At 42.8% G+C, this 11037-nt stretch overlaps 2 protein-coding genes across 3 annotated transcripts; both read left to right on the forward strand.

The window, feature by feature from the left end:
* The first annotated feature begins 507 nt into the window (after nt 1-507).
* On the forward strand, nt 508-2795 carry LOC104432627 (SAGA-associated factor 11). 2 transcript variants are annotated; one of them, XM_010045108.3, is made up of 5 exons: nt 508-713; nt 1053-1106; nt 1818-2129; nt 2319-2371; nt 2464-2795. In XM_010045108.3, the coding sequence occupies exons 2-5, from the start codon at nt 1065-1067 to the stop codon at nt 2465-2467; spliced, it is 411 nt and encodes a 136-aa protein (XP_010043410.1). In that variant the 5' UTR covers nt 508-713; nt 1053-1064; the 3' UTR covers nt 2468-2795. The 2 variants fall into 2 exon arrangements, with proteins under 2 accessions (XP_010043410.1, XP_010043409.1); XM_010045107.3 differs by having other exon boundaries at nt 513-713; nt 2319-2795.
* A 5435-nt stretch (nt 2796-8230) lies between these two features.
* Nucleotides 8231-9956, forward strand: LOC104432628 (probable N-acetyltransferase HLS1-like). The gene is made up of 2 exons (XM_010045109.3): nt 8231-8643; nt 8773-9956. The coding sequence occupies exons 1-2, from the start codon at nt 8458-8460 to the stop codon at nt 9778-9780; spliced, it is 1194 nt and encodes a 397-aa protein (XP_010043411.1). The 5' UTR covers nt 8231-8457; the 3' UTR covers nt 9781-9956.
* The last annotated feature ends 1081 nt before the right edge of the window (nt 9957-11037 follow it).

Consider the following 11037-nt stretch of genomic DNA (forward strand, 5'->3'; position numbering starts at 1 on the left):
GTATCGATTTATAATTTTACTCTATTTGTCATGGTTGTACCATTTTTATTTCGTAAATGTACTAGTTTAGAATTTTTTGGCGGTTAACATAAATTTATCACAAATGTCTTAATTTGAAATTTTTTATTATCATTTGGGATAAATTTGTCATGAATATATCAACTGAGATTTTTTGTAATCAAAATATCAGTTTGAAGTAAATTTATTATAAGTATATTAGTTTTTTTATTTTTCAGAGTATTAACTCTTAACCATATTACACCCACCCGCTTGTGGGCGTGCTGGCCTGGGCCTTTTCACCTCTAAATGCGGAAGAGAGGAGGTTTGAGACCTGGTGTGCGCATTGCACGCCTTACATGTGACGTTGTGGGAGGTGAGTCCCTGCGAGTCCTTGCGATGCCGCCTCGGGTTTACATCATTAGTTACCGAGTATACGGCGGTTCCCGGGTCGTCCAAAAAAAAAAAACTCTTGACCATATTACGTGTAGCATTTTAATTAAGTGTTTTTTCAATTAGTCTTTGTGAATTGCCGAAGGGTTGTGAGTAATGGCCTGGATTTCCAGTCAAAGCAAAAAGTCTTCCTCTTCCTTCAGCTAGGGTTTTGAAGCGGCCTTTCCTCGTTTTGCTTTCAGCAGCAGGATCGCTGGAGAACGCCGCACCCGCGATCCAGATCGCTGACAGATCCGCGGCCGCCTCTTCGACGAGCGATTTAGGTAAGGCGACCATGGCGAAATCTTCTCGCTGGATCATAGCGTTAACGCGTAAACTTCTGTAGTGATACGATCTCCGCGATTGATCTCGAGATGTAGCTCAGGCTCAGGCTCCTGTACGGATTCCTATCTGTGTTGCCAGCATTTGGTAATATCGGCATGGTGTTCTTGATTACGCTATTCAATTGCTAAAGAGGAAGAAGTAGATTCTATTCTTACACTGTCCAGGTCGGGGCTAGAATCCCTACCTTCCGTCCGCTTTTTTCGAGTTGCTTTATAAGCGATTGCGGACGTGAGGTTTTTAATTGGCATGAGCTGAGCTTCGGTTCTCTCTTTTCTCAGTTAGCAGGCATCATGTCGGCATCGCGTGAGGATAATACATCGCCTGACGCCCAGGTAATTGTCTTTTGCTTTTTGACGGGCAAATGTGATGCATACAATTATCTGCACTAAAGAATCATGTGGTGCGCGATGAAGGGGCGAAGGGTGTGGTTGAAATACATGAAGTTTGTTTGGATTTGTCTGTTCCTGAGGCAGAAAACCGCCTTTGTCGTTTGCTTGTACTATTTAGTACCTTTTGATTCTCGCTAAAGCTGGAAGTTTGCAAAGAAGTTAATCTTTTGAAATGAAGGGTCGTATTGTTTAGATTGCGTTGATGCTTTGCGGTGGATTTCCGTTTAGGGTGCTCGTTAGAAGTAACTCTTGATGTGGTTTTGTTTCTTCTTTCCATTTCACTGCCGACAACTCGAGTGTTCGGATTATTCTGAGTGGTTTCAGTTCCTGCAACAATTTCTCACTGTGGATGGAATATTGCCTTTCTGTATCTGTACTCAAATTAACTGTTCTGCTTCCCCTGTTGCTTGATTTCTATAGTAGCTTTGTCTCTATCATGTTCTCTATGGAATGGCTAAATCCTCTCATTCTTCAAGCTTCAGCAAGATTGCCTAGAAATAGTTTTTTTAAAATGAATCTTGAGGAAGCACCCAATTTTCAGGAATTAGTCAATTATGTGATGGTGTTGACTCCTGTAGAAACTATTTTATTAGCTAGATTATTAATTGTTTGCTCTCTCATCGCATTTTTCTGCTCTTTCCTCTTTCGCACCAGCTTTCATCTCATTTTTTTGGAGATCTCCTCGATTCTATTATTGTTGATATTGCCTCCGAGTGTCATCGAATAGCAAAGTTGGGGCTTGATAGAAACTTAGAAGATGAAGAGGAAGAATTGAGGCGTTCCACCCAAGCTCGTGTAAGGGCTGCTGATCCTAGTAATAGTGGTGAAACAAACAGCAAGTATGTGGTTGACATTTTTGGGCAGACTCATCCCGCAGTAGCCAATGAAATATTTGACTGCATGAATTGTGGACGATCAATCATGGCTGGAAGGTTTGCTCCTCATTTGGAGAAGTGCATGGGGAAGGTGACACTCTGTTCCTCAATATGCTTTAGGTGTAAACTGAATGCACTGAAATTGGCTCTTACTTTGAATTGCTTTGTTTGTTTCAATGCTCGGGTGAGTTTATAGTCGAGCATCTTAGGTTGAATAGCTTTATGGCATTTATGACCAGGTTCATAATTGTTTACTATCTAGCTTCTTTCCGCCTTTCAGGGCAGAAAGGCTCGCTTAAAGGCTGCAAGAAGTAGCACGACAGCACAAAACCGGTATTCACGAGGCAGCCCTGCTTCCACATACTCCCCTTATTCAAATTCCACCAGCACAAATCGGTTATCAAATGGGTCGACCGGTGTTGCAGGTGAGGACTTATCAAATGGAACCTCTGAAGAGCCATGAGGAAAGGACAGAAGAAACTTAATGACAATAGACTAGGGGGAACTCAAGACTGTCTATGTTACACCCACTTGATGAATGGTTTGTCCATTGACATCATCACTGATCTGTATATGCAGTTTACAATCTTTGAAAAATATAAATGATAGATTGTGTATACTTATTAAGCCAGTTTAAGAACACCTTGCGGTGGATCAAGAGTAAGCAAGCTATTACACCGCTTGGTTCTCCTAGCTTTGGCAATTTCTCTTCCCAGAGGGTAGGAGCCCCATCACATACCAAGAAGGTAATACTTATTGATGCAAAAGTAGTCGCTTATTGATTTACCATCATGTTACAGGCTTTCAGCTGTTTCTGTGGAAAATGTTTAGATAGTAGTGAGTTTCTTGCTACATTTTGGGGCCATATGAAGGGGGTGTGTGCTAACTTTGGGGCCATATAAAAGGGGTGCATGCTAACTTCAGAAAGGAATGTACTAGAAAAATATATACAAGTGCTCACTGTGTTCACAACCTTCAAAATTCATCTGTTGATGTCAACCTTATGTAGACTGACTCAATGGGAGTAAAAATGCTATAATGAAGAGGACCTTAACGATAAGTAGGCACTAACTGTTAATATTCGCAAAAGTTGTTTGAGAAAGATTTTAAAATTTTTCAGTTGGTTTTTTATGGTTAACTCACTCTCTAAGCTGTCACTTTAGGATTTGTGGCTGCTCTCTCCCTGGCCCCTGTTATGCTAGATTAAAAGTTTCTTTTTACAATTTGGATGTAGTTAGTAGTGGTGTACAGGCTAATTGGTTGTGTGGATTACCAAAGTCACATCAAGCTACAATTGTTAAGATCACTGAGGTTGGATCGCTACAATTTCTATTCGAACAAGGCAGTAACCCTCTGAAGCAACTCTAAGAACCCTCGCTACCTATTGGGCTAAGATTTACTAATGCACGAGTAGTGAAAGTGGACATCCAGGTCTAGATCTTGATCACACAAATTTAAGAGTCAGTGGTAGTCACATCCGATTATTTTGGCATGTACATATACTCTCATATATAAGCGTAACTTCCATTAATCTGAAGTTTCTGCAGTATCTGTTTATGTGAATTCTTAATCTTACAGCTGATTGAGTGTATAAGATGGCAATTGGATTAGGGAATGATACCTCTTGGAATTGAAGCTCATAGGACAGATGCTTCAGTGACATGATTTTCCCCCCTTTTGGAATGTTCACGTCCTTCATTTGAATTTGTTCATTTGATTGTGTCTTTTCATTGCCGTCGAAACATGTTGGGACAATAGAAATATAATGCTCGATTGAAGATTTTGCTTCTTCCCTTTTTTTTAACACTCTTTGAAGTTGTGGGTGCTGATGCTTTTCCCAAGATATTCCTTGCACAGATTGCAGGTATCTTGGTGGGTTATCGGCTTCTTTCCACTCAAGAACTTTTTCATTCGATAACCTTGGATTTGAACTATGGTGTGTTGTTTACTTTGGTAAGGTTGAAGCAGGGTAGTGTGAACCATTCGGCGCACCAGATCAGGCCACGTCCTTCATAGACATATGAATATGGAATTCCCATGTATCTACGCAAAGGATTTGTCGAATGAAAACGAACCCAAGCCATTTCCACTTGTTATTGCCATGAATCTCTTTTATATCCGCCGCCTGTTGAGATTCGGTGGTACCGTAATGTTAAGGAGATGTTCCCAGCAATGCGAGGTGGCATTGTGTGGCCAAAGTTGATGATGTTGGGCATGTGAGGATAAGGATGATTGTTGACAAAGAACTGTGAATGCACGCTTGTGGCAACTGAACTTGGTGTTGAGATTTGAGATCTGTCTTGATTCGGAAAAAGATAGGATCCGCCAGAAAGCCTGGTTCAACCAATCACGGTCCTCCAAACTCCCGAAGCCCCCATACATGCCGGGCCTAGCTTTCGAGAAGATGTGGGTACAGCTAACGACACATATGGATGAGAATTTATCGTCCACTTTCGTTCGCATGTACTTGTTCAGTCGAGCCAAAAGATCTATCCATTCAATTACAAAAGAAGAAGAGGGGATGATGAGATGCCAACTAGATTTGGTGCGAGGGACAGGATAGACCTCACTACTAGTGGCGCTTCATCACCTTTGCTCTACACAATTGGTGTATCGTGTCTACACAATTGGTGTATCGTGTCGCTCACACGAGGAAACTTCAGACAAAACATGCTATTTCATTCCTTCGCCCTCAAAAGTTCAATTTTCTGTTCGCCGATTGGTTCTGCCATACACACGCATAAGGCAATAGAATACTGTGCAGGAATTTTTCCACGTGGAAGCATTAGCATAAATCAAAATCGTCTAGAGAAAAGCATGCAGCACAGTGCAGACAGCATGATGCATGCAAGGAAAAAACGCGGACGACAGAATGAGCGCTGCCCGGAGCACTAGGAGAACACGAACGTCTGTGTATCGCCTCTTTTCCTTTTCATGAATTGAGTGACAAAGAGAAGAGGATGTCACTCTCGCCCTTTTGGAGATAGTGGGAGGCCGTCCGGGTCCCGATTCGTTCGTCCCGGGACCAGAAGGGAATTTCTCCCTTCCATGCTGGTACACTTGGCGATTGGGTAAGGGGCTGCGCATCACATAATGGGCTTCTGTCTTTTACGTGTCTTTTTCCGGTAAGAATGGGAGGCCTTATGATTAGTGAAGAAAGTGCTGGTGTGGGGTTGTTGGAACTAAGTAGGTTAAAGATTGGCCACAAAGAGAAGGGGAAGGTGGGAATTGAAAAATATCGCACGGCGACGAATCCTTTAGTTTGGACGTGGCATATATTTTTTTTATATTTAAATTACCTATTCGAATCCCATCTTCTGCATATATTCACGGAAGATTGATTGAGTCGGAAATTCAATTGCCTATTTTGCCTTAAAACGGAAACCGAGCAAAGAAGGACGTTTGATAACCTCTTTATTTGCGAGGGGATAGAGGTGGGCGGGGTCGAGAACCGAGTTAGTACACATGCTGAATCGAATCTAGATCATTATAGAAGTAGGTCTCGCTATATCCTTATGGTTTTGGATCGACTTTAGTATACGAATTAGGTTGAGTGAGATCTTTGTCTAGACATGATGGGTGATAATGAGCGATGGGGGAGAGATTGGGTGGGATGTGTGGGAATTTGTCCTTTTGCGGGGAGTCCACATCGCAAGCCCAGCTGCAGACGCAGCGCGTGGTGCCGTATCTCTCTTTGGGACGAAGGCCGCCATCTATGCCCGAGGGTTGGCGATGAGATCGTTATCTCGACAGCATGTGTATCACATGAATTTGTAGATATTTCGAAGCTATAATCCCTCGAAGTTACATGGAGTATTTGTGAGGTGCTGAGAGAATAGGTGTGCCTTTTTCTAATATTCTTCGTGAAAGTGAAATCATGGGCCGGTGATCTTGATTGATTCAATTTCTGGTTCTGTACTTTGAGCTAGCAATTTTACCGAGCAATCTAGAACCTAAAATCCACAAGGCCGGTTCCTAAGTTTTATGATAGAAACCAGAACTGAACAAGTTTTGAACCTATTTACCTCTAACCCTAAGTAAGTTATTTTACCATTTTTTTTCAAATATAATGTATTTGTTGGAATTGAATAAGTTACTCTCAAGTAGAATGGATTGTATTCTTGTTTAACACGTGTATTTTATATATAATAAAATAAAATGAAACAAAAGGAAAGAAAAGCCTCAATTAGTTCCTGAATTAACCCTTGAAATTGCAAACTGGTTTTAGGATCAATATGGTGAGTTTCCGGTTCCAATGATTGGGAACCGAGCCCAAATGAGGTAGGTTACAAGTTTAAGATATAAAACTTATCTACCTTGAGACCGATTACTATAAATTAAATGAACATCTTCTCATGCCCTCTCCTTGTGTAGCCTCGAAACTGATGCTTTGAAACCAAAGGGCAAGATTCCAATGTAATTTTTGTTGTTAGCATTCGGGCTACCTTGATTTATTTTAAGGGTTATGCAACAGTTCTATCTCTATTAAATAGAAAGACCAAGGGAGGGTAGTTGAACTTAGGTGAAAAGGTGGTTTCCCATTTAAAATGCTCCCATAATGCTTAAAGAATGCCGCAACAAATCTAGTTCCACCCTTTCCTAATGATGCCTCTCTGGATCAATGAACAAATACGTGGGTGCTCAGTCGATTCCACCGTTGCACGAAAGCACGTTTTGTCGAAAAAAAAATGGGTTAGATTCAATGGTATATTGTTCTTTCTCAAATGGAAAGCTAGGAGGGCATCGAAATAATGGGATTAATGACTTTCGCTTTCATAATCTAAGTGTCGAGCGGGACCATCCCCCCAAAGGCAAAGCTGCAGCAGCAGGCAAATCAAGATACACTAATGGGCCACCCAATAAAAGACGCTCAGTGTACCCTGAAAGCGAAAGGGGCTCGCCCCTTTTATTTTAAAGCAAGGGCCGATTTTAAAATTGCAAAAGAGAGCCTTGGACCAGCAATTGGCCTAAGCCTCTTAAAGTCGATCGATTAACTTAGCACTTAATCATTGGCAGCTTCTGCTGAGATACACGTAGCTCTGCCCCCAGCGACATAATATAATCTAAGGCCCTTCGTTCTGGTGGAAGAGAATCCGATCCTTCGGAACCACAAGCTAAATGTCGCCCCGTGAATTGATATGAATATCTACCGACCGAACTTTCCTTTTTAACCGACCAAAAAGAATTTGAGTCTGAATATCTGGTTAGAAAGCCGTAATCTAGTCGAGCGCCGTATATCCGGAGGAGATATTTTATGGGGGCTAAAACATATGGAGTCCGTCCATGGATGGGTACGTATCCCATCTACCGTGTAGGACAAAACTGGATATGAGAAATATAATCGATGGATTTCCACTTTTCCGCCTTGGATTTATTGAGTTTTCAATGGTTATGGGGAAGGGAATCATGGGTTAGCCACCAACGCGCACGCCCCAGCGTGCCCGGTGTCGTGAGGCTGAGGTGATCCCAACGTGGACGGGCTTAATTAAGCTAATGATGGCCGGATGCTAGAAGACAAAAGCACACGTTCCCTCATTATCAATCACCTTTTTGTTGTCTAGGATTATTGTTATTAGATGCCAATGGACAATAATGATCATTAGACGTACAATGGAAAAATTGATTCACCATACTCCTGATGGTTTCTATGTCTAAGCAGGTGACGACTCAATTCGATAAGACCGGAAAGTAATTACCCAAGTGAGAAAGCTCGAATTGCATGTAGCTACCGACAGACTTCTAGGATGCCGATGGGACGAGAATGAATTGGATTAAGAATCCAAGGGAGGGAGTATCATTAGGCGGTATAGGTTTAATAATGATGACGAACATTAGTGGTTTTAATGAAGGAGATTATGATGTCCCAAGTTTTACATCAAATGAATGAGGTCCCCTGATTGTACACATAAATGAGATCCATTTCAAAATAATCATCATTGTTTGTGGTTAAGTTCAGTATTTCTTTTAGGTTTGGCTTCATTTAAAATGGATCGGGTCGATGTAATGACATTTCTTTAGGAGTTTTTCTTTTTATATATATTTAACATAAGTAAACCTCTGTGTAGAAAATCATGTACTTTTTTAAGTTGCTTTTAGATATTATCATCATGGTAAGTGAAGTCATCAAAACCCCTCGCTAGCTAGGTTTGATGATGATAGAAAACACAATCCTCCCTCCCTCCCTCCGTCCCTCCGTCCCTCTCTCCCTCCCTCTCCTTCCTCTCCAGTATAAATCATAGCCGAAAGCTCTCCCCTTCCCTCCAAGTGCAATACACAGTCACTGGCATTTTGTCTCTCCCGAAGTTTGTTTCTTTCTCATCTTATTATTTAATCTCCCTCCCTCCCCCCTCTCTTTGCATAAGCCAGCGCAAGTACACCTAGCAGTACTATCGCAGAGCCCCCTTTCATTGATCAATATAATGGTTCAAGGACCGTACAAAGAACTCAAGATACGAAGCTACGATGGTGAAAAAGATCGCGCTCGCGTGGAAGAGCTCGAGCGAGGGTGTGAGATTGTAGGGCCAGCTGATCGCGTCTTTCTCTTCACTGACACCTTGGGTGACCCCATCTGTAGGATCCGGAATAGTCCATCTTTCTACATGCTGGTAAAAACAAATCCTTATAATGAGCGCGTCATTTCTCCATTCGATGATGAATGATGATCTGTTTTTCTTTTTTTATTTATGTCTTATCCAAGAGCTGACATTAGTAAAGTGGGCATTCTGGTATGTTAGGTGGCTGAGTCGGACAATGAATTGGTTGGTGTCATCCAAGGCTCTATAAAGTTGGTGACAATGGCGAGGCCTCATGGGAAGTCAGGTTTAGCCAGGGTGGGCTACATACTAGGCCTGAGGGTCTCCCCCCTCCATCGTCGCCAAGGGATCGGTTCGAGGTTGGTGCGCTCTCTGGAACAATGGTTCGCCTCCAACCACGTCGAGTTCGCATACATGGCCACCGACAAGGAGAACAAGGCCTCCGTCAAGCTCTTCGTTGACAGCCTCGGCTATGTCAAGTTCCGGACACCTGCTATACTCGTGAACCCTGTTAGCCCCTACAGGGCTCTTCACTTGCCTTCGCATGTCGAAATCAAGAAGCTCGGGACCAAAGAAGCCGAGCTGTTGTACCGGAAGTTCATGAGCTCAGCCGAGTTCTTCCCCAAAGACATTGACAATATACTCGAGAACAGGCTGAGTCTGGGCACATGGGTGGCTTACTACAAAGGAGAAGCATGGGAAGACATCAGATATGATGGCGCATCGACTGGCTCGGAGTATTGGCGAGGTCCAAGGAACTGGGCCATGGTGAGTGTATGGAACAGTGCGGAGGTGTTCAAGCTTAGGGTGCAAGGGAGAGCACCCCTGTCATGCTGGATATACACCAAGAGTTGTAAGTTGATGGATCGATTCTTTCCATGCTTTAAGATCCCGGCGATACCGGATTTTGTCGACCCATTTGGATTTTACTTCATGTACGGAGTGCACTGTGAGGGTAAGTCCTCAGCTCAGCTGGTTCGGACCCTGTGCCAATTCGTGCGGAACATGGCTCGCAAGTCCGAGGACTGCAAGCTTGTGGTCACGGAAATTGGAGCAAGAGACGAGGTGAGGCTTGACATCCCACAATGGAAATGCCTTGAAGACTTGTGGTGCATCAAGGCCTTGAACAATCAGGAGCCAAGCAGCTTACATGAGATCGCAATGAGCCCCCCAACAAGAGCCCTTTTTGTAGACCCTAGAGAGGTATAAGTACAACCCTAAAAGAAAGACATGTAGGGCTCGGCCACAAAATGACCGAGACAGCCATCCACAGCCTTGGCCAATAATGTCTAATGAGCATGGTGTACATTAAATTCAGAACTTTGGTTTCGAAATTCGACTTGGTTTATGAGATTATCGAATGAAACGCATAGATATCGATTAAACCTCTCAAAATATATCGATTAAACCTCTCAAGAAATATTAATAGTATGCCGACATCCCATTTCATGTTGAGAACGTGACTAGGCTAATATGAACAAGACAATAAGATGCCGCATTTTTCCGGAAACATCATATATGGTCTGTACATCTTTAAGTGGTTCCAAGTACGAGCCAGAAACCCTAGGGCCCCCACCTCATGCATGCATGATGTCGTTCCTTTCATTGTTCCTTTCACATGGTCGATGCACAATCTGAAAGTAGATTTCCTTAATTGGGTGCCACCATCCAATGTCTCTGTTCGAAACCTCCACTTTGTGCACCAATCTATGTACGTATGGACCAATGTAGCCCCTCCTCCTTGGTGGTCCAAGATGTTTTGGGTTCCCTTGTCCTCACTTGGGAAATTGTAACTTTCAGGACACTGCAAATTTGAGAAGCTGGTCCTCTCAATTCTCCAAGACTGAAACTCTATCCAAATGAAGGAAACAAAAACAAAAGGCAACGTGAATGAAGATGAAGAGGCCTTTCGAACTTTTAGGCCAAGTTGATATGCATTTTCATGTAAGAAAGAGCACACCCGATGCGTCTTTTGAAATTATTTACGGAAGACGTGGGCTAAATTCAAGGGGCAATAATGATCCTCCAATACCCATTGCTTTCCAGTTCAAGAGTAAAAGAGACAAATCAAAGTTGGTTGGAGGCTCTCGAGTCATCAATAATACGGAGATTAGGTAAGGCAATATCGATTGTTCTCCTGCCATGGATGGGAACTCTCTCCGAGCTGTCTTGTCCGATACTTTTTCGTGCTTCAGAGGCGCCTTCGAGAAATAATTAGGGTCACTTGTAGTTTGTCTCGACGATGATTAGAGTGATAATAATGATGGAAACGCTGGTGACGCTTTGAATGGCCTCGCTAGTGCGCAATAAGCAAATGAAAACGATGGTAATTGCAGCAAACTTAGGGGTTCGTGATTCGCTGTTGCCCGGACTTTTCTGGGTTTTTCGGGATCTTTCTCAGTGATCAATAGTGCGAGCTGCCGGCATGGCAACAATTAGAGGTCGATTCCTGCATCGCTGACTTAT

This window comes from Eucalyptus grandis, chromosome 2 (genome assembly GCF_016545825.1).
Source record: "Eucalyptus grandis isolate ANBG69807.140 chromosome 2, ASM1654582v1, whole genome shotgun sequence".
NCBI lineage: Eukaryota > Viridiplantae > Streptophyta > Magnoliopsida > Myrtales > Myrtaceae > Eucalyptus > Eucalyptus grandis.